This window comes from Wyeomyia smithii, chromosome 2 (genome assembly GCF_029784165.1).
Source record: "Wyeomyia smithii strain HCP4-BCI-WySm-NY-G18 chromosome 2, ASM2978416v1, whole genome shotgun sequence".
In the NCBI taxonomy this organism is placed as follows: domain Eukaryota; kingdom Metazoa; phylum Arthropoda; class Insecta; order Diptera; family Culicidae; genus Wyeomyia; species Wyeomyia smithii.
The window spans coordinates 12,573,049-12,596,917 of NC_073695.1; the positions used below are offsets into that span (position 1 = coordinate 12,573,049).

Sequence of the window (23,869 nt, forward strand, 5' to 3'; positions counted from 1 at the left end):
CTGCATTTCACCCATCACAATAAAAGCTGTGCTCAGCTCATGTGTGTTGCCGCAGCTTTGGTAGATGGTATAACGATCTTTGTAAGTATGTACCGATATTCCCTGCCAGCATACCTCCTGCAACGCTACAATGTAGAACTTGCGGACCCTCAATAAGTCGGAAAGAATGCGGGTACTTCCCAAAAAATTAAGGGACTCGCAGTTCCATAATCCGAGTTTTCAAACGTTAGCCCGTTTTCGTTACCCTCCAATCGGCATAGGCCCATTGTTCCGGTCCGAATTTACTGAGCCTGTACTGAAGATGTTTACGACTGGCTTGTAAGGCCTGCACCAACCCCTGTCTCGTCAGAGGACCATCGTGTTAGCACTGTTTAGAGTCCCACGCTGCCACCAGGACATCGATCAGCCGCCCCTAACATGGAGAACAGACGCTGTTTTGAGCCGCACCATGTTGGTGAACAGACGCTCAAGTTGGCGAAGCATATCCTCTACCGCTGGAACATGGTTAGCCCCTCAATTGTCGCGTGAGGCTCGAACATACGACAATCGTATCTCGAGACCAGCTGGGAGGTTTGTAGTACTGTGAATAAAATTGAGTTTAATCATTATCGGCAATATTCTGGTCACCAAGGTGGTTCCCGTGGCTCTGTGGTTAGCGTTGTCGATCGGCTAGCTCTCTAACACGATGATATCGACTTCGATTCCCGATCGAGTCGAGAATCTTTTCGAGCTGGAAATTTTCGCGACTCAGCACTGGGGCACGATGTTTCGTTGTACTTTAGGTGGGGAAAAATGATTGATTTTCCAGAGCCAAGTTTTTTTGGTTCCTTTTGGGATCCCAAACAACTCTAAACTTACCTGAAGTCGATTGGTCTTGTCTCCGCTTGGCGCATTGCATTTCAAATTTGCATGAAAATTTATATGGGCAAACCTACTTTTTTGCATTTACCTTTCTAGAGAGCTCAATAATGCTCTAATAATGCACTACGTTATGTTAAAGTATAGTATTTTAGATGCCTAACAACTTTGTAGAAGACACAAAAGAGCTAAGATGTCCCTAAGAAGAGCTCTGGCTGTTCAAAGTTGAGTATGTCAATTTAAATGCAGAAAATCTTTTTTTCTGCCAACATTACCAATGTACCGGCATCAGTAGGATTCCCATCAGAAGTAACCTGTAGTAACGAGTTTACACACTCAGCTGGATCAAGTAAACAAATTTAGGTCAATATTCTAGGCGTAGAGAGAATCTACAACGTGTTTCAGAGGTAACTTCTGATGGAAATCTGACTGACGCCGGTACACTGGCAGTGTTGGCAGAAAAAAGGTTTGCAACATAAATTTCGACATACTCAACTTTGAACAGCTCTAGTATTTTTTTGGCTCACCCTAGCTCTTTAGTGTCTTCGGCCAAGTTGTTGGGCATCAAAAAACCTACCATTTGAAGTCATGAAACCTATGGTTTGAGCCATTTTGAGCTCTTTAGAATGGAAAATGCAAAAAAGTTGTTTTTTCCATACAAATCTCCATTTAAATTTAAAATGCAATGCGCCAAGCGAAGACAAAACCAATCGACTTGCAATAAATTCAGGATTGTTTGGGGCCCCAAACAGAACAAAAAAAAATTGGTTCTGGCTTTCTGCTATCAAATTTCTTTTTTTCCATATAACGATTCCCCACCCTAGTACTTATCCTACAACATGCAAAATGTGCGAAAAACAATATCGATAACGAATTCTCTCAACTAATCTAAATGATCGAGACCGTCATTAGCCCCCAGGCTAGCGTGTAATATTGTTGTTGTTGTAATGTTCTGGCGAGTGGCAGGAAAATTTCACCGGTCGGTAACCATACATTTTCAACCATTTTATTAACTTTATCAGCTACAAGGTTGTTTATAAAATTTAGCAGGAAGATACATAAGAGGATATAACAACACGCGCGAGTGGTAGAAAATCTTAACTAGATCACAATCAAATGGCTTCAGAATATTTTACACAATTTCTTTTCATCTTTCTTCAAACAGAGTCAACATTAAAACGATCGTAATCCAAAACCTATTGCAAAAAATACATTGACATAAGACAGGCTGTCGTAATTCTACGTCCACCGGTCGTAACTCTTGAAGCTCTTGAAGCTCGAATAAAAAAACCGTTGTTTCTGTGTTATGAACTACAAATGTTCCTAAGAATTAAAGAGCAGCTTTAAATAGCAATCAATGCTGTGAGTAGGAGAATAAATATGATCAAAGTCACCCCTATGTAGCATTATTGTGCTTCTGATTTTAGAAAAAAAATAATTAAATTGCATTCATTGACATCAACATAATATTCCACCATAAGCGCCCTGAAAACTGTTGGATTATCCTACTTTCATTAGTCTACTAGAACCCAACAACTATGCAATACCAAAATGAAGATTATTTTCATGCCATGACAAGCAAATATTTCATTATCATGCAATGTTAACCCTCTAGTGCTCAAATTAATTTTTAAGCGAACTTCGAAAAAATCTCTATGAAACTTTAAAAACATGTTTCAAGTTCTTATTGAAGCTTGTTGGAGGTCCAACTGAAGACCGTCTACAGGCGGCACTGGGCACTAGAGGGTTAATTCTCTAAAAAAAGTCAAGTCTTCCGTCAGACGCAATGAGTTTTATTTTTTCTCAAAAAAAAAATTTACTCGGAATTTTGTTGTGTGAACTGTAATTTTGTAAATTCGGTTTGCGATGGCATTACGCGACTAGTAATGGATGGGAAAAATACTACCACGTAAAAATACGGCTCCAGAATGTTTGCTCTTGGATTAATTTTGGCGTTTTATTTTAATAAAGCCGTTACAAATTTTATTTTCATTTTATGTCACCCCCTCCCTCCCCCCCTTCAAAAATCTTGAATATTGGAAGGGGAAGAAAAAAAAGCTCATACCGTTTTATTCATTCTATTTATTTTCCGACAGCATTAATGCTTAATTTAGCAATGAACAATTCTAGTGACAGAGAGAGTGTCGTCAAAAGGCAAGCGAAATAGATAATAATAATAATAAAGTGTTATTTTTCAACATTTATTTGAGTGCAAGTTACAAACGACATAACTTGCACACAAACTTTTATCAAAGATATTTTTTTTTTTTCGTCTCAGTGTTATTTATTTTTTGCCACCCCCTTTGCTAAGTTTGATAACCTTGGACATAAAAAGAATTCGAAATTTGTATCAGCCTAACGCTTGCTGTTTGATTTTCATTTTCGCTTTACCAAAGAAGCAGTGAAGATCATTTGATTAAATTCTTGGCCATTTTTGTTACTCGATCGTGAACAATACGCGTGAAATATTTCATTAGAATATGACAGATCTGTTTCGTTGAGATCATCACCGCTTGATTTCATATATGTTGGATCATCGACATTTTTCGGTGAAAAGTAGACTTAAAAAGCAATTATTTCCGAACGTTTCGACCTACTTTATTAAAAAATTTTTTCGGTCATCCTCAGCGGATTTTGCTACACAATCTAGGTTATACCGGCGTTTAGATATAAGTTGAAACGCCGGTATAACCTAGATTGTGTAGCAAAATCCGCTGAGGATGACCGAAAAAAATTTGTAATAAAGTAGGTCGAAACGTTCGGAAATAATTGCTTTTTGAGTCTACTTTTCACCGAAAAATGTCGATGATCCAACATATACATGACAGATCTTTAGAAGGATAAAAATCTAGTGGATCTGAAAGAGAGCTGAGTTTACTGTAAAAGAAAAAAAATGATTGTAACTTTCTAAGAATTTCGTTTGTGGAAATGATATTACTGGCATTATTAAAGTACACGCAAAACTTTTCCTTATTACTTTAGAAGCAATAGCGCAAAATTGCCTTTTGGGTAACAAACCTATTACTTAAAAGGCAATAAAATTCTTCCCCAGTCAAGTAACAACACATACTGCCATATATTTAGCACGTGTTACAGGAGTACGACTATCTAATAATGGTCGTTTCAATCACATGCAAGATTTTTTTCTGTCAAAACTGCTCCCTTTCCATCTCAAGCAAAAAAAAAAAATCACACACCGTCGCATATGTTGCACATGTTACAAGTTTCTTTAATCTCCAATTCATCCAGTGTGCGTGTATTAGTTCGCATACGGAGTAGAGAAAAAATATGACAAGAGCTGCCAAGCAGCATTTTCCCCGTCATAGGGTATGCAAACGTTGATGATTTCAAAGACTTGAAATGCGTCTTGAAATGACATCACGATCTGTAAACTGCGTTAGAGAAAAACAAAAACATTCGCTTTCCTGCAAGATATCTAAAACACATACTCATTGGTTCATGGAAACTCATTTGCACCTGTTTGAAAATACAATACTCGTGCCTAACCAGACAATATTCGCAACTTTGGCAACTCTGGTCAGACAGTATTACATATTTCCATTTCAAGTAAACACTGGGGGACGAAACGAAAGTGTTTCTTATTAGACATTTGGGGTTGACGGTTGAGATTCTGATTATGTGTGGATGAAGGGGACAAAAATGAACCTGATCGTTGCATCAATACAAATGCAGCGAGTGAAGTCTTGCTAACACATGCATTGCGGTGCTTGGCTGTATGTTCTCCTCCAGAAACACATACAAGCGTGTGGCCGTCATAATTTTTATTACTTTTTGTTTGTTACTCTTTGTGTATAATGCGCAGTCATAAGACACAATAAGAAATAAAAAATTGCCCTAAAGTAATAAAATGTTCCCCGTTTGCGTTGGGTGTACTTATTTAATAAATTCAATTCAATAATATTTAATAAATTCAAATAAATTCATGCATTGAGTAAATACATTAAAAAGCTAACAAAGTTGGCCGCTTGCACGGTACCTTAAAAAATGTCTAAAATGTTCAAAATTGTCGAAGTTATCTAAAATGCAAAAAATGCCGGCAGTTGGCTGCGCAGAACGTACCTGCAGTTCAACCCGTACTAGTTGGCATAAAATAGACCCCATTGTGATCCATTGCATCCTTTCCAGCAATCCCTATCCTTATCTCCTCGTGGTACCAGCCAGGATACGAGTAACCAAGCGAAGATCAAGGTAACCAACCCGTAGTGGGACCGTATGCTGATAGGGAAGGGGGAGATGGGTTGGCCTTCTCGGAGAAAAACCAAGTCTTTCTGAGCGTCTGTTTCCCAGGTTAGGGACGGCTTCTAACAGCGTCCGACATGGAGCGGGCGGCTGAATAAAGCAACGTGATGTCTCGAACGCTATACCCAAGATGGCTACCCCATCACGAGACCCGGTAACGTGGCCCTAGTAAGGCAACCTACCTAAACAATTACAAAGCGAACATTCACGAAAATATAACGTTCCACGAGTAGAAACTCGGTACCTGGAACTGCAAGTCGCTAAATTTTGTGGGCGGAGACAGGGTGCTGCTTGAGCAACCCCGCAAGTTCGGCATCGTGGCTCTGCAGGAGATCTGTCGCAAAAGTGAGAAAGTGTGGAAAGTCCGTGGAAACTAGGCCCAGTTCTACCAGAGCGGTGGAGCAATCAACGAGCTGGGAACGCGTTTTTGTGTTATGGACAGAATGCAGGATCGCGTGATCAATTGGAAGGCGATCAACGAGAGGATGTGTCTCTTGAGGATTAAAGGTATTTTCTTCAACTACAGCATCATCAAACGTAGATGGCCCGCACGAAGGTTGACCTGACGACGAGAATGAATCTTTCTACGCGAAGTTGGAGGCAACGACGGCTTCTCGTCACGGGACATCAAGATCGTCATCGGGGATATCAACACCCAGGTCGGTAGGGAAGCAATGTAGAGACCGGTAATAGGGGCTCTCAGCCTACACACCGACACGAGCAACAACAGCCAACGATGCATCAACTTCGCAGCTTCCCGAGGCCTTGTGATTAGAAGCACCTTCTTTCCACGCAAAGATATCAACAAAGCTACCTGGAGGTCACCTGACCACCTAACAACAAATCAAATTGACCACGTTCTCCTTGATGGCCGATTTTTCTTAAACATTACAAACATACGTCCCCTCCGGGGTGCGGATATCGACTCAGTCCATCACCTAGTAGCGGTACACGTGCGCTCAAAACGTTCCACGGTATTCAGAACCGTCCTACTCGGCCAAACATCCGGCAGTTGATCAACCCGCAGCACAGTGGGGCGACTCCATACAAAGGCTGGCCAAGCTAAAAAAGTGTCGATAAATGCGACAAAAACTTGGTATTTAAATAATTTTGGGGTGCTGAACACGAATTTGGCATCAATTTTTTATTTGGGGCCGTCCATAAAGCACGAAATTCAGTTTTTAATATTTTTTGGCACTTTTATTCTTTTTTATAGAATTATATGATCTTTGAAAACAAGTAGTGCCACCGGGCGTCCTCCCCATTAAAAAACGCAATTTATGGACGACCCCTCGAACTAAACAAATTTTGCCTTAATATATATATATATATATATATATATATATATATATATATATATATATATATATATATATATATATATATATATATATATATATATATATATATATATATATATATATATATATATATATATTTTTTTTTTTTTTTTTAATAAACTAAAACAACATAAGTAATACAAACTAATTACAAATTGAAAAAATCTCATCATCATCTTCTGCTGTGATCGCTTAAATCTCGTGTTGAATTGTTTCCAGAAAATTTGAAGTTCATTATACTTATCAGCAGGAAAAATGTCTTTCGCTGCAATTCTCATTTCTTCAAGTAATTTTCGATGTTTCATTGTTTCATATATATGATATCTTCCTAATCCGGTTTCTATGGTTGAAAGAGGACATTTAAACACATGTATAACACCATGAGTTGACAACTTACTAGACATTAAATTGTGCTTACTAGACAGCAAAATGTGTGCTTTACTTTTGTATGCAAACGAGTGCGAAGCACAAGCAATTGTTTGCTATTGTTAGCCGGAGTTTGATGGTATGAATTTGCTGCTAGTATTTGACACTTCAATCAATTTAGCGAATTTCATGATCATAAATTAAAAAGGGCTGAATGTTTTCAATATTGTTTTAAATTTGCAGAAAGTGATAAAGTTTGACATAATTAACTTTTACTTTTTTGGCTAACGGACCGTTCACCGGTCTAGGGCCGAACGAATTAGAGATGTCCAGCTTTTTCTGTCTTGGGCAGCCGTTCTCCAGTCTCCCCGTACACCAGCAGATCGTGCATCTTCTTCCACCGCGCACATCCACCGCGTGCGAGGCCTACCACGGTGTCGACGGCCTCTTCCTGGTTCTCTACTAAAGATAGTTTTGGCGGCTCTCTCGTCAGGCATCCTGGCTAAATGTCCAGCCCACTGCAGCCTGCCCCGCTGTATTACCTTCACTATATCAGCATGTTTGTATACCTGGTACAACTCGTGACTCATGCGTCTGCGCCACACTCCACCTTCCAATTTACCGCCAAATATCGATCGCAGAACTTTACGCTCAAAAACTCCGAGCACTCGTCGATCAGCTTCCTTCAGCGTCCATGCTTCATGTCCGTAAAGGGTCACCGGGAGTATCAGCGTCCTATACAGCGCTAGTTTTGTGCGAGTTTGCAAACTACGGGACCTTAGCTGGTTGCGCAGTCCGTAGAAAGCCCTGTTCGCAGCTGCAACTCGTCGTTTCACTTCACGGCTCATATCGTTGTCATATGTCACAAGCGTACCAAAATAAACGAATTCGTCAACCTCTTCAAATCGTTCCCCATCTATCTCCACCTCAGCACCAACACCACGGGGACTCCCACGCTCTCTGCCAGCTACCATGTACTTCGTTTTGGCAGAGTTAATGACAAGTCCCAATCTCGCTGCTTCTCTCTTAAAAGGTACGAAAGCCTCCTCCACGGCCTTACGGTTGATACCGATGATATCGACGTCGTCCGCAAAACCAAGAAGCATGTGAGATTTCGTGATGATCGTACCGTTTCTTTCGACGTTTGCTCTTCGTACTGCACCCTCAAGAGCGATGTTAAACAGTAGGTTGGAGAGCGCATCCCCCTGCTTCAGTCCATCCAACGTTACGAACGCGGCTGATGTCTCGCCAGCTATCCGCACGCACGATTTGGATCCCTCCAGTGTCATACGACTCAGCTTTATTAGTTTCGTAGGGAAACCGTGTTCCAGCATGATCTGCCACAGCTTATTTCTTTTCACTGAGTCGTATGCCGCCCTGAAGTCCACAAACAGATGGTGAGTCGATAAGTTGTACTCCCGGAACTTATCGAGGATCGGTCGCAGGGTGAAAATTTGATCCGTCGTTGAACGCCCTTGTCGAAAACCAGCCTGGTTTTCGCCAACAAAGGATTCCGTTAGCGGTCTCAATCTGAAGAACAGGATACGGGAGAGCACTTTATATGCGGAGTTGAGCAACGTTATCGCTCGATAGTTGCCACAATCCAATCGTTGGCCCTTCTCATAGATAGGGCATATGAGGCCTTCCAACCAGTCGTTCGGCATTTGTTCGTCCGCCCAGATTTTTAGTATTATCTAGTGGATCGCATAGTACAGCCGCTCGCTTCCCGCTTTTAGAAGTTTGGCCGGGATACCGTCCTTCCCAGCGGCCTTGCCGTTTTTCAGCACACTAATCGCCTTTTTCACCTCCTCCTGTGTCGGTGGCTCCACAGCTTGTTCGTCACTCATAATCGTCATCCTGTTCCTGCTCTGCTCATCCGGCTCCTCACCGTTCAATAGCGCCTGAAAATGCTCTTTCCACCTGGCTGCAACCGTCGGTTTATCAGTAAGCAGGTTGCCGTCCTTGTCATTACACATGACCGGCACAGGGAAATTCCTGCTTCTGACTCTGTTGACAGTTCTATAGATTCTCCGACATAATTAAAATTTCATAAAAAATTGTTTACTGTTTTCTTGTTTTACACTTATTTTATAACTCTATTGATAAATTTTGTGATTTTCACCCAAATTAATATTTTATCCTTACGGATTGAGTACGATAACATAAGTCTTCATTAACGGGGTATCATGGTTATGATTAAAATTAATCCTGGATGAAATTTCAACTTCAAAAATAAAAACTAAAAAAAATCTGCTATAACTTTCTTTACTAAAGTGACAATTTGCGCAGTTTTGCGCAGCAGCAGACAATATGCATTTGAAAGCTTACGTTTTTACCTAAATTTTGAATGCAGTCACAACCGTGGCAAACTGCGGCAACTAAAATTTTAAGCTACTTTTCTACAAAAAATCACGTTTTTTTAATTTTTTTTAGTGTCAGGCCTACTTTGACCAAATTTCACAATATCTTATGAAAAGGGTTTGTTTTGCACAATATTTACAACAACTTTTCCTTAGACGTCAAAAAAAATCCAGGCTATCATTGAAGCTACAGAGCGTTTCAAAGTAATGCTCTTTTTTTTCAAAAAAATGTCAAAAACGTCAGTTCGCCAAGCTTTGAAAAGTCATAAAAAATTCAGATTTCATGATATTGCGCCCAAATTATGGATTTAGACACTTGATTGTTATAGCAATAAAGGAAAAATATTATGAAATAGCTAACGAAAAAAAATTTTTTGGCTGATGGCAAGCGATTTCCCACTGTGCGCAGGCTGCCGTGAACTACGCGCGGCTGCTCGATTAGGCACTACCTTCCACGGAAGAATTATGTGCTCCGACTCTCGTCGTTGGATGAGGGATGCTACGCTCGGCCATTGGAGAGGTGTGGTAACGTCGAGCCTACAAAATGACTGATTCGACGGGAAATGTCAGCAAGCGATGGAGAGGAAGAAAAGAGCTTGGAAAAACTATCTAAGCATCGTTACAAGAGAGAACGCGGCTAAATACCGACGAGCTCGAAATGAGTTGACCACGATTCTGAGGAGAAAGAAGCGCCAGCAGGAGGACAGAGATCATGAAAAGCTGGAGTAACTGTTTCGGGCTAACAATACGCGCAAGATTTTTGAGAAGGTGAACCAATCGCGTAAAGGCTACACACCGAGTCCAGATATGTGTTGGGTCGTGGAGGGAAACCTGGTCACAAGCAAGCACGAGGTAATTGACAGGTGGCAGCAGTTCTTCGATGAGCACCTCAATAGCGGAGCAGTGGAAGTTGGTGGAAGGGAAGTTATCCTTGGAGTGCCTACAAACGACAGTAGTGTCCCAGTTCCCGATATCCTGTAGATCAAACGAAAAATTGGGTCATTCAAGAACAACCGAGCCGCCGGCAAGGACAGGCTACCGGCAGAGCTCTATACATATGGAAAAGAAGCATTAGCAACGGCACTCCACTGGGTAATCTCTAGGATTTGGGTGGAAGAGAGACGCACCCCGGAGGGAACGTATGACTACTGGAAGAATGGATGGAAGGAGTTGTATGCCCCATCTATAAAAAGGGCGATCGGCTGCAATGCAGCAACTACCGCGGAATAACGCTGATCAACGCTGCATACAAAGTTCTCTCCCAGATTCTACTCCGCCGTCTATCTCTTTTTGCAAAAGAATTCGTAGGACAGTACCAGGCAGGCTTCACACAAGCACGCGCTACTACGGATCAAATTTTTACTCTTCGGCAGATCCATAAGAAATGCCGGGAGTACATCGTGCCCACACATCTTGTTTTCGTGGACTTCAAGGCAGCGTATGATACAGTCGATCGAGACCGGTTATGGCAAATAATGCACGACTACTGTTTTAGCCTTCCACGGACGGTAATCATGGACGGCGACAAACTCGAAGTGGTAGAGGAGTTCGTATACTTGGGATCCCTGGTAACCGCCGATAACACAAGTAAGGAGGTCCAACGATGTATTCAAGCTGGAAATCGAGCCTGTTTTGCTCTTCGCAGGACGCTTTGGAAAGTGTTGCGGACAATATTTGATAGAATACAAACCGAAAGCGGAGAGTGGGGTAGGCGTAGGCGTATGAACCACGAGCTGCAGGCACTACCTGGAGAGATTCCCATTGGCATGTCGCGTGGATGCCGGATGACAGTGCGGTAAAGTAGTTTTTCTTTTGACGTAGGACTACGTCTTTGTTTTCTATACTAGATTACACTTTGTGAAAATGAAAATGAAACTGGCAAATGTTGCGTCAGATTTCAAATGGTTATAGCAAGCGAACGACTTAATGCATCTTAGTCATTTATATGTCGGTGAATAGATAAAATGTGTAACAATTTTTTAATATTATGTTCAACATTGTTGCTTTACTGCTTAATGGTGGAAAAAGGTAAAAAGTTCCAAGGTCAAGCTTTCCCATATATTTCCCTCGTTATTGGCTTGCTTCCCAAGCACAGATAACAATAACATGGACGAAATAAATTCCACTGCCTACATATTTTGACTCAACAAAGTGTTTTGGTTTGTTTGTCTTTGTCTAAGCTGCGTGGCCACGCCTTAATGGTAAAAATCTACGCTGAACTCGATACAAAAGACTGCGTGTGGAAAATTCAGCTTCAGTTTAGTTTGTTCCACAATAGCGAGTGCGGTGCAGCTGTTAAAGCTTCGCGACATTGAGAAACGAGAGCTGCATACGAGTCAACTTCCAGGCACCGCGGAGCATGTTACCTGTAGTCTGCACACGGCAGCAACAGTTACCATCGTTCGCTGCAGGATATTTTGCTGGCACAGCTGCTGGAGGGCACAGCGGAGAGCAAATTTTATACGCGGCCAACAAAATAATCGATGCTACCGGTGGTAATGTGAGCATCAGCGTTCTATAGCATACATTTCGAGCTGAAGATTACGAAATCGGTTCTTTTCAGAACTATAAGATGATGAAGATAAGAGTTATAAGAATTTGCACAACTACTACTAGTGTGAAATGTTCATCTATTTCTAACTAATCATTTTTACAATAACGACCAGGGCGCACCAAAGATAAACGGTAGTGTTGCCTATGAATAGTTTATCACAACAAGATATAACCATCATTTCAAGAGTTTATACTGCTAAATTGAGTGATTTTCCGCTTTAATTGTTTGTTTGTGTTCACTCGAACGCCGTTATCAGTTAAATATTAGCATCGAAAATTAGTTAATCTAAGAACCAGAGTGATTTTCGCATCGGGAAAGCAAAAACTTTCTTTTGATGCTTATGAAAGTGACTCAGTGGTGAAGGGTTGAAGATGTTTTGGTTTGTTTCTCTTTCATTCTATAAGCTATGTGGCCACGCCCTAATGGTAAAAATCTACGCTGAACTCGATACAAAAGACTGCGTGTGGAAAATTCAGCTTCAGTTTAGTTTGTTCCACAATAGCGAGCGCGGTGCAGTTGTAAAAGCTTCGCGACATTGAGAAACGAGAGCTGCATACGAGTCAACTTCCAGGCACCACGGAGCATGTTCCTTTATTCTGCACACGGCAGCAACAGTTACCATCGTTCGCTGCAGGATATTTTGCTGGCACAGCTACTGGAGGGAACAGTGGAGAGCAAATTTTATGCGCGGGCAACAAAAAAATTCATGGTGCGATTATCAGCGTTCTGTAGAACGAATTTTAACTGAATATTATGGAATCGGTTCTTTTCAGAACTATAGATGCTTGATGATGAGTTATGAGATTTTTCGCAACTACTACTAGTGTAAAATTTTCATGTATTCATGCATCGTTAGTTTTAAAATAACGACTATCAAAAATAAACGGTAGTGTTACCTATGAACAGTTCAGCGCAGCATATAATAATATTTATTTTAGCATATATTGTATATTTAGTCCTACGTCACCATTTCATACAACCCCTAGGGCTGTAGTATTTTGAGGGGTTCACCAGGAATAGAAGGGGTCCAACGTGCTAGATGGCTTGACTAATTGAAGCGGATCGGCGAGTATCGAGACGTCTAGGAAATTAGCCCAGAACCGAGTAGAAAAGAGAAAAATACTTGATACGGCACGATTCACTACGCCTCTAGGTTGCTGAAGTAAGTAAGTAAGCAATAAATGTTGCATATGTAAAAATATCGATAATTTCAAAAACGTCGAATATATCACAAGTGTACAGATGAGAAAAATATCAAAAATACCATGTTGAAAATGGCAAAATTTTCAATTTACTTTAAATTTTAAAAAGAAATAAATGTCAAATATATTAGAAGTTTGGAAAATGTTACGAATGCCAAATGTGTCAAAAATAAATGAAAATCAAAATATCAAACATGTCATAACATTAAAAATAGTACAGGTCGGACTCGATCATCCGGAAACTCGATTATCCGGAATTCCGGATCCGGATTATCCGGAATTCAACTATCCGGAATTTCAGACTCGATTATCTGGAATTTCATTTTTTTGGTGTCCGTTTTCAATTTTTATACCGAAATTTTGCCTTTACCATCCCCTCTGGCATATTTGTTACCATTTAAGTCACTTCCGGCATGTTTGGGACATGTTCGATTAAGTGAAAAAAATCAACGTCTAATTTATTTTTGTTTGTTTCTCAAGATTTTACCCCTTTTTGCCTCAGAAATATCTTCTGGTTACGCAACTGCATCAGAAAAGTAAATAAAGAAAAGAAATATTTATTTTATGTTCGTTAATCGCAAAGTTTCAGTATTTTTTGTTTTTTGATGTTCCGGATAATCAAGTCCGACCTGAATTAACAAAATTTTCAAAAGAACGAAAAACAAACATTCTTTGTTTATCATTAGCATAATACTAGCACATACAACGTGCTTTCAGTGAAGCTGTGGTATGTAAATTTCTATTAACGTTTTTTGTTCATACATAATGAAGCTCAAATGTCGCTTTGGCTCTAATCAACAATGTATTCTCTTCAATAATTGACGACGGCGTTTTTATGTTCATTATCCGGACCTCAATGAGTAACCTATTTCATTCCAGCTGTAAGCATAATGTTAATTGTTGATGTGTTTGTTATCAGTGACTGACAATTTACGCAGTATTGAAATGGCACAGAAAAGGTTTAATCACCGATCGTTTTCTCAGAAATATTTCAAAACAAAAAGGTTCTAGTGTTATCTAGACAACATCATCTAGAACGTGCATTTTTTCGTTAATGTATCATAAATTCTTATATACTAATCATTCCGGTGCTCATCATTTTACACCATAGAACTATCACAGTCAAGAATGGGCACCTTGCTTGGGCTGTTCACAATCCGTGCCTTTGGCCTGCTGAACAGAACGGCCAGTGTCTCCAAAGTGTACAAAACATAGGCAACAATTGCTAAAAAAAAAGAAAAACTTCACTAGTACACTGTTACCGAAATCTTCCCGTGTGTTTGCGACACAAACCGCAAAAGAAAAATAAGTACGGCACATCGCGGATAAGTCGTTCATTCGGTTCATGCTTGATCGTATGAACAAAGTCTTGCACAAGCACAATCACCACTTCGATTAAAAATAGCGCTTTCACCGGTTGAAGATATTCTTGCTCCTCCCAGCGCAATCCGGAGTACATAACTGCCAGGGCTAATAGCCAGAGTAGGGCAAAGATCCACCGTGCTGTTGGATGACATCGGGTTAGTAGTTCTGCAACGGAAATTTTAATTATGGCTTTTCGTTGTTCGTTGTTCCGTCAGCTGGAATACCTTGTCCGAAGTTCCAGTAGTGCGGTCTTGCGTACAGAGCATCTTGCGTTAGCTGCGAAAGTTCTCGAATCGTGAACACTAAAGCACAGCTGAAGTACAGATATCCATGAAATTTTATGAAACGAACCAACTTTGGCTCCATTTTAAGTCGAGCAGCTCAGACACGATTGACACGAAATGAACTACGAATCGTGCGTTTATACCAAATCATGAATTGATCCGTATTCCTAGAACAAGGCGACGTGTAATCCTTATCAGCAATGGTTTGATTTCTCCCATTCTCTCCGTATTTACTAGCGAACACCAGAGAAAACCGCCGCTGTCGTGTCAGTAGCAATCGGCTAAAGCGAAACGAGACCCGACGGATGATAAGAGGCTGCGATCGTAACGTTAGGAATACGTCAATGCGATCAGCCTCCGGACTAATGGTCCACAATCACAACGCATTGTTGGCAGATGATCAGCAAACCAGCGAAGGAAATAGTTTTCTTTGTGGTTCACTTGAACATAATCTGCAGTAATACAACGAACGCGCTTTTTGTTTTTAATTGTTTTTTCAGTTCGGAAGAAAAATATTTACAAAATGAGACCTAATACTGGTTGCTATGCCGGGTGTGAATGCGTAACTAATCCAGCTAGCTAATCAAGGAATCGTCGAATTCTTCTCCCAACGTGAACTTGACCGGTTTGTGGCCACTTTCTAGATCGTCCGTGTCGGCACGCTCCGCGAGTGTTTGCCGGCTGTCGAACAATTTGTATAGCACTGCTAGTGTGAAGCCAACGTACATCGGAATGACTGTAAAATAATCGAAACATTGGCTAATTTGGTCGATTCAGAATGTCCTTTTACATTTCCTCACCTATTAAAACAGCAGTTTCGGTCGACAGTACCAGCTCAAGAAAGGTCCGCCGTTCCTGCTTCGTCAGATGCTGGACCAGAATTACGCACCAGTCGATGGCGAAGATGGTTGCGAAGGGGAAAATCGTTTCCTTCTTGTTAAACATCAACCCGATCAGAAAGATCATCCCAGCCAGTACCCAAACCAACGAGAAGATCAGCTGTCCAAGGGGACGCATCCGAAAGTACGTCGTCTTACCGCCACCGGGGGCATCTTGATGAAGGTGGTTCGTATGATCTAAAAACAAAACAGACCCAGACACGCACCGCGCGATTACGAAAACTGTTGTCAACTAACTATTCGGTACACAAAAACGTCGCACAACTCGGCTATCTGTCACGGACGATCGGCGTTCCAAAAATAGTTGCTCACCTATCGAGACCCCGTTCGGGATGTTGTCGTCCAGTGGCCGGACCTGCCGCAGTTCATCCGTTAGTGTCACTTCGGAGGCAAAGATGCACCCAAAGGTAAGCGCTGCCAGGGCAATTGCATACCCGTGCGATTTGATGTATCCACTGAATATCCGTTGCATCTTTTATTTTTGTGCTTATAAAATTCTAACTGAGAACGTAAAGATTTAACAGACGGTACGATCTGTTCAAACTTCGAGCGTAGACTGCGATCGCTGTTGATCATTCACTCCCATATGAGCTGGGGCTACACACATAATGCGTCGGGGTTACCGTGCACGTGGCGGTGTGCTGAAAAAACAACCACTTTGCCAGCATAATGGCAAAATCTGTTTGCTTGAGGTGATGATCGGTCAGGGGCCGGGCAAGACAAACAACACCGAGAGCGTGATGCTGCTGCTGCTCGATGTGCGTCACTGTTTTCGTATCAGAAAGGATGTCCGAGGGAATTCTACATGGTTCTATACAGGGTTACAGGGGGAATACCGAATTTGATTTTTTTTTGTTTTTTCGTCGAAAGTATCGCCACGCTAGTCAGAGTCCATTGTTTACTGATGTGTTGAATTTTTTTCTTTTATTTTGTTGCGGAGCTGCGTTAAGAAGTTGTTGAAATTTTTCTTCGCAACCACGGAGGTCTATTTTTTTTTGTTAATTCTACAGAACAATCCTTAATCATTATTTTTGATTGTTGAAAGCCAATATTAAAACATTTAATTGGAACAGCAAAAGTGAGGGAGCGCTAGGTTAGCGTAAAATGAGAATTTCGCGGTTTCATTAGAATAACTATCATAAAAAATCGATGATGTGATGATAAGAGTTGTGAAATTTGATGCAATTTATAACACATTAATCAAAGTAAAAATTTGGACGAACAAATTCGTTATAATAGAACTGTTTTGACAGAGTTATTTGAAATTTATGAGGTTACAACTTTGTTAAACAATATTCAAATCTGTCTTTAAAAAGATATGAGATACTCGATTTCATCAAAACTTCTGGTCACCCTAATATATGATAACATGAAAATGAGCGCTACATCATAGAACGTTGCAGAAAAAAGTTTTTCTCTAGAATATTGCTTTCGTGATTTAAATCCAAATTTCTCCTTAACTCGTTCACAGGTAATGGTAAACTATGCGTCTCCATCAATTGACATCAAAAGTGACAAGGACGGTTAACTTTCGTTAGAATAGCCCACCACTTCTAGGTCTTACTTCTAGTTAAACGAGGGCCCCCAAAATTCATATAAACGGTTAAAACGCTATTATTATTGTTTTTAGTATGAGCTCTAGAGCAAACATTTTTACGCTTTTGTTGTCCAGTATAATTATTATTATTTGTTTATATTTTTATCTGCCACATCGATCTGCATGAATAAAACTTGAACTGTTAACTATTTAACTATTAAAATTACATTTTAGGCGGTCAAGTTAAGAAGTCTCAGACGGTTTTTGAAAGTTTCTCAGTTTGAGAAAAATCGAAACAGGGTACACTTAGTTGAATTGTTTAAGATTCGCTAAGATAGGTTCATTTTTCCCGTAGTCAGTTCGTCTAAAGTGAAAACGTAAACAATCTCTAGATCTTGAGGATATTACCGCTACATGCAGGTAGGTTTACTTCAGAAGATTGGAGAAGTAAATGTTCAACTTTTATGAACCAATCTCCGATCCTTCTGACGCTACAGTTTAAGCAAGGGCTCCAAATCATTGAAGCGGTTAACAAAACCAGGCAAACAAAGGCGTAGAACAATTATCGCAGGCAGTAGAGATCACCGAGACCTAAAACTATGTCCATTTAGTATCCGGAATAATAAAATCATCTGTATCTCGGTAACGGATTGACGTACAAATAAGGTTAATACATCAAAACAAAGGTAATTCACTGTAGGTACTTTAGGGAAAAAATATCAATACAAATCCTTTCCCTTCGTTTCTAATAAAAATTCGCACTTTCTTCTTTATTCCTCCCATCAAATGCTGCACACCTTCGGAGTCAACTTCCTTACCACATTATTGCCCAAAATCTCTCAATGGGCCGGAACTGCGGGCATTTGGGTGGATTTATGTTTTTATCGATGAAATCTGCGTTATTATCGCGGTACCACTGGATGACTGTCCGGTTGTAGTGGCAACTCTCCAAATCTAATTAAAACTTCACGGGTACTTCATCAAAACCCGCTGGAACAATTTTCGAGATCGAGTTTTGGTGACGGAGCTTTGCTTCAACGTCCTGTTTGTTTGCTTGCTGGTTCGATAAGAACGATATCCTGCCCACAAACAAGTTCTTCGAACGGTACTGCGAGCAGCAGCGTATTTTTGTGCGATTTCATTATCTGATAGTCCAGATTTTGCTGCCTTTTATTGCGGACCACGTTGGATTATTGTCAATGTGGGTGTGCAGATTTTTTTCTTCTCCTCTTGGCTTCCATCTGGAAAAATTTTTAATTTACTGCACGAAACACCTTGAAATTTATACCACAGAAAGTGAGCGCCTAGGTGAACAAACCACTGTAAAAGAATTCTCGCAGACGTCACTTTCTGTGCCGCTGCAACACAATAAGTGATTTCGGATTCTAACTTGACAGAATTTAAAGTTGCTGTTTGCTTTAGCAATAATATTCGAGTAATGATTCACAATATAAATTTTAAAATTTTTGTATACAACACCCCCCCCCCTCCCCCCTCGAGACTGTCCACGTGGGAAGTGAATGGCTCCTAAGGTCTTTAACTACTTCAACGTCCTTAGGACATCCGGGCACCTGTCTGCAACTTTGGTAAACACACATTTCTTGTGAAAGACATCGTTGATTGAGATCGAGTACAGTAAAAGTCCCAAGTTGCTTCCCTGAGGCCCTTTGGAACAGTTTGTGAAGCTGCGTGCAACACGAAAAACATGCCAAAAAACGGCGCAAGACGAATTCCGCGCTAACTAGACCAGATGTCGATAGCACCTTCTCAGAATATAACAAAACTTTATGGGTGTGTGGGCCTTATTAAACTAAGTCAATTTGCATACTTCATTTTTCGAAAAATTATCTTCGCTAGTATTTGAAAAGGGCTGAAGTTTTAAACTTTTTCAGTTAATCCACAAGGATCACGCTGATTGGAAAAGCGACGCACTTGTTTGAAGAGAGCAGTGAATCGTGTGTATCTGAGAAGCAAAATTTCACGGTGGAATCTGAAATATCTCTCCAGAGAGATGATACAGTGGTGTGAGCTTTCTCACTCGAAAAGACATTATGCTCAATAATTACGCAACAGAGCTCACTGTAGTGCTTTTACTGTGTCATGCATGTTTGCTCTTCGAATGCTATAGAAATAATCTCAGCAGAGCACACCGCGGTGTACTTCTGTTTTATTTTCACTAGAGTGATTTACCACTCTTGTTCCGCTCAGCTGTAGTGTAGCCGGCAAGTGTATTACATTCTCAGCGAGTAGCAGAAACACAGCACAAAGCACAGTGTTTGCTACACGAAAATTGCTACACGAAGAAGAGAGCGGTGAATATTCACTCTGCTCGTTTTGGATATTACGGAAACTAACCAACCTGATCGACAGATATTACTGCAAAAGATTAGTTTTCTACAACTTCGATAACTCCCTGAACGATAACAAGATAAACCTAACGATAATAGACTAAATAGACCCTAAACAATTTTTTTTCATTGTGGAAAAACTGGATGAATTCATATTTTTTTCTAATGGTGTAAATTTTTTCGAATGGGCGAAATTACTATCTAAAACATTGCCACGAATATTATACCAATCAAATTAATTTTTTTGGTTTTAATTTTCATAGTAAATTTCAACTTTTTTGTTCCTTACTTCTAAATGATCGAACAGCCATCATTATTTAGCTAACCTTCGATTCTTTAATATGTCTCTGAAAAATGGAATTTTCCCAGAACTCTGAAAAACCTCTTATTTAGTGCCAATTTACAAATCTGGCACTAAATTTGACATTAGTAATCATCGTGGGATTGCCATTATTTCAAGAATTTCGAAATTATTTGAATCAATAATTAATGAAAAAATCTTTCAGTAAGTAAAAAACCAGATTACAACTCAACAACACGGCTTTTATAAAGGCCGATCAACTACCACAAATCTTTTGGAATTCATAACTTTCACTTTGACTGTGATGGACAACGGCAACCACGTAGAAGCTCTTTATACGGACTTTAGCAAGGCATTTGACAGAATCGACATACCGTTATTGCTCTTCAAGCTCGAAAAATACGGAATGGAAACAAATTTTTTGGAATGGCTGCAGTCATACTTAACAAAAGGAATAGTACGCTTTCAAAATTCCTTTTCGAACCCAATAGAAGTAACTTCCGGGGTTCCTCAAGGTTCACACATGAGCCCTCTTCTTTTTATATTATACATGAATTACATTTCCCTTCTTCTTAAATCAATACATGTGCTTATATATGCTGACGACATGAAGATCTTTATAGAAATAATCAATGCAGAAGACTTCGAAATATTCCAGAATGAAATTAATGTATTCTACACTTGGTGCAACAAAAGACTTTTGCGACTAAACATTAAAAAATGTAATTCAATAGCCTTTAGCAGAAAAACAGTAACACCACCAACAGACTTTTTCCTAGGAAACCAACCAGTAGAAAAATGCAAAATCGTAAGGGACCTAGGCGTAGTCTTAGACTCCAAACTTACATTCATAGAACAATATAACACAATAATCAACGAAGCAAATAGTATGCTGACCTTTATAAAACGATTCGGCCATAATTTCCAAGACCCATACACAATCAACCTATTATATATTACTTACGTCCGACCAATTCTGGAATATTGTAGCATTGAATGGAATCCCTATATTGTAACACATGAAAACGCATTGAATCTGACCAGAAACAATTTCTTTTGTACGCGCTTCGTAAGCTCAATTTGACAGCATTTCCCTTACCTTCATTTGAAGCACGCTGTATGCTTATAGACATACAAGCACTTAAAAAACGCCGCGAACTTTCAATGCTTTACTTTATCAATGACATTATTTCTCAACACGTGCAATCTTCTAAATTATTAAGGAACTAAATTTTTATGCACCCAGTCGTCAATTAAGAAATCGTAAAATATTTTCGGAAAGCTCTCACAGAACTAACTAATTAAAAAATTGGCCCAATAAATCGCATGACGCATCACTATCATCAGCACTGCGAAAATATCGACATCACTATGGGCAGAAATCAAATCAAAAAACGACTAACTACTGGAAATAATGTATAGAACATAAGAAAACATTGTATTATTTTAACTGTAGTCTACATTTACTTGACGAAATAAATAAATAAGTAAATATTAGAAAAATGATTTTTTTAAATTAACTTTCTGAACTAAATTTCTATTTTTAACAACGGCTTTTACCCGTTAATACAAAAGATCATTAAGCAGACAATGCAAGCGGGAAAGCGGAAAATAAGCGAACTGAAAATATGATAGAGATGACCATGCCGGAGACAGAGAGACTGCTGGCTCAAGTCCCGTCGGGATGCGGAATATTTTTTATATTGTCTGCTTAATGAACTTAACTTTTTGAAAGAATTGTTTTTTTATTTACTCGGTTTGTTATCTTGAATTTTTTTTCCTCTGGTATTCAGTGCTAAGATTGAGCTTGACAACCGCACATTTCGTAGTCGCTCCTGTGTGAACGATCTGAGCTAGTGAGTTGCACAAGAAACCACTTATATAGCTACTCGGGATTAGTTTGCCATCTTCAGTGTACAACAATCCAGTAACTATTGCTTTGTAAGATCGATAACGACGCTGGCCACGTCCTTGCGATTGTTAGGGTAAGAAAGGATGATGTAAGGAAGGAGGTGTAAGAGCCGTTGTTGTCGAAGACCGAGTTTACCTCTGCGTCTCCACGACTGCGACGGAAAAGAAGAATTGTATCACCGTGGAAAGTGACAGATTCGAACAATGTTGCGCGCGAAGCTAGATCAACAACAACAACAAAAATCAAGTTTACTTTTCAACACAGCGATTAATATCGGTATAAAGATCAGGTAAACATATAAACACTTATGAAAAGTATGTTTAGTTATAACGAAACATGTTTGAAAACGTTGTTATTATCAAACTAATACGGTCCTTCTGTTACAATTCAAATTTGCAATTTCAAAATCCGATATTTGCCAAACGCTCGTTGTTTCTGCGCAACTCTGCGCAGGATCGGATTACATGGATTTGAAGCTATCGCCGTCTAAACCTTTAACACTGTTCATTGCAAAAAATACACAATTTTTAACTCTGTCTATTTCTTTTGAATATTGCGCTGAGATTATAGGGTAATCGCTCCATCATTCATCTCAACAGCTAGGTGCACCTATATTCATCTAATTTCCCTCATTTGTCCAATTTACCGTTAAATTTATACAAATTTTTGAAAGTAAATCTATTCGCTTCTTAATTTTGTCAAGTGGTTGAAAATTTTACGTTGAAAATATTGTAAAATTTGACCATAAATTTATCAAAAAGGCGTGATGAGATGAATATAGGTACTGAGATGAATATAGGAACGATTGCCCTAGATTATCCAATGATTATCCAATGATGAGGATTTGTTCCCCACTATCTAACAGATAATTTTTCCTCGACATCATCAAAATTCAAGCTAACTTTAAATTTTTTAACATTGCATATTTTGCTCAAGAAAAACGCCAAAAAACGCTCACTCAGTACACTTTGAAAAATCATAGAAAATTCAAACTTTGTCGCAATACTCTAAAAGTTTGGATTCTGATCCTTCAATGGTATACAATTATACATGTTATCTGGGAAAAGAAATTTTGAACAAAAAAACCTAAATTAATCCACCTAGTGGTCAGACCCAGCCTTTCTCATTGAAACTTATATTTGTAAAAATAGAATATATATTCACTCTTTAGGTTCTTGAATATTGATGTTGTAATCTATACATATAATAGGTTCTAAAATATTGATGTTGTAATCTATACATATAAAAATGCAGTCCGGTCTGTCTGCCTGTCTGTCTGATCCAAATAGGCTCGAAAATTACCGAGTCGATCAGCGTGAAAATTTGTTTAGGGATTTTTGGTGCCAATAAAGATTCCTATGACAGTTTGAGACCCCTCCCTATTCTGGAAGGGAGGGGTTCCATACAAATGAAACATAAATTTCTGCACAACTTAAGAACAAACCAAGCAAATCAAACCGAAATTGGCTTGTGGATGTTTTAAGGGGTTACAAATATGTCCATAATAGTTGGACGCCACTCCCTTTTCTGGAAGGGAGGGGTTCCATACAAATGAAACACAAATTTCTGCACATCTCGAGAACTAACCGAGTAAATGGAACCAAATTTAGCATGTGGATGTTTTAAGAGGTAACAAATATGTTCCATAATCGACCTTAGGCAACATTTTAGATTGTAAGATGGCAACTTCCGGTTTCTGGAAATCAGCCAAAAATGGCCGATTTCCACCCAATATAACATCCGGATCTAGCATGATAAACAGGAGCTGAAATCGACCACAGATACCATTTTGAATTCTAAGATGGCGACTTCCGGTATTGGGTGTTATTCGATCATTTTCGGCTGTTTCCCAGGAACGTGTGATTCTAGTATATATATAGAATTAAGGCGATGTACAGAAGCCAAAAGTCGAGGATGTTGTCATTTCGATAAAACCAAACATTTCAAACGATTTGTTATTCGACTTTGATCATATCACATGACCGATTCGTCGTGCATTTTCAGATTTTGAACACATCGCAAGGAATCAATGAATTTGGAACGTTCAAATAGTACTATACTGCCGGTAACCGCAAGTCAGTCCCATCTGTAATTTTGTCAATTTTGAGTTAGCATCGGATTTTGGCCTATCATTGAGTGTATTTTCAGATGTACCGATAAAAAATAGTGGTTTGCTCAACAAAGGTGGAAAACAATTCCAAGTCGAACTGTCCCATTATGAAAAGTAACCGCAAGTCAGTCCCAGAGGCAAAATAACCGAAAGTCAGTCCCAATTAAAAAAAA

General features: G+C 39.5%; 3 protein-coding genes across 7 annotated transcripts in view; all 3 read right to left on the reverse strand.

Moving 5' to 3' along the window:
• The window catches only part of LOC129724929 (uncharacterized), a 311,814-nt gene that overhangs the window by 115,396 nt on the left and 172,549 nt on the right, over positions 1–23,869 (reverse strand). The window lies entirely within an intron of this gene.
• LOC129724938 (uncharacterized) lies at positions 13,946–14,760 on the reverse strand. Its single transcript, XM_055680228.1, has 3 exons — positions 14,530–14,760; positions 14,234–14,470; positions 13,946–14,165 (listed from the first exon to the last, which is right to left on the reverse strand). The coding sequence occupies exons 1-3, from the start codon at positions 14,669–14,671 to the stop codon at positions 14,041–14,043; spliced, it is 504 nt and encodes a 167-aa protein (XP_055536203.1). The 5' UTR covers positions 14,672–14,760; the 3' UTR covers positions 13,946–14,040.
• On the reverse strand, positions 15,044–16,047 carry LOC129724933 (uncharacterized). Its single transcript, XM_055680223.1, has 3 exons — positions 15,801–16,047; positions 15,390–15,665; positions 15,044–15,325 (listed from the first exon to the last, which is right to left on the reverse strand). The coding sequence occupies exons 1-3, from the start codon at positions 15,958–15,960 to the stop codon at positions 15,165–15,167; spliced, it is 597 nt and encodes a 198-aa protein (XP_055536198.1). The 5' UTR covers positions 15,961–16,047; the 3' UTR covers positions 15,044–15,164.

Bases quoted from the DNA above. Each gene is read 5' to 3' on its own strand.
- LOC129724938 (XM_055680228.1), bottom strand. From the start codon at position 14,671: ATGGAGCCAAAGTTGGTTCGTTTCATAAAATTTCATGGATATCTGTAC. The intron at 14,471-14,529 runs GTATTCCAGCTG...TTTCCGTTGCAG, and splicing joins CTACTGGAACTTCGGACAAG to AACTACTAACCCGATGTCAT. The intron at 14,166-14,233 runs GTTTGTGTCGCA...CTTTTTTTTTAG, and splicing joins GTACTTATTTTTCTTTTGCG to CAATTGTTGCCTATGTTTTG.
- LOC129724933 (XM_055680223.1), bottom strand. From the start codon at position 15,960: ATGCAACGGATATTCAGTGGATACATCAAATCGCACGGGTATGCAATT. The intron at 15,666-15,800 runs GTGAGCAACTAT...TTTTGTTTTTAG, and splicing joins CCCGAACGGGGTCTCGATAG to ATCATACGAACCACCTTCAT. The intron at 15,326-15,389 runs GTGAGGAAATGT...ATTATTTTACAG, and splicing joins CGAAACTGCTGTTTTAATAG to TCATTCCGATGTACGTTGGC.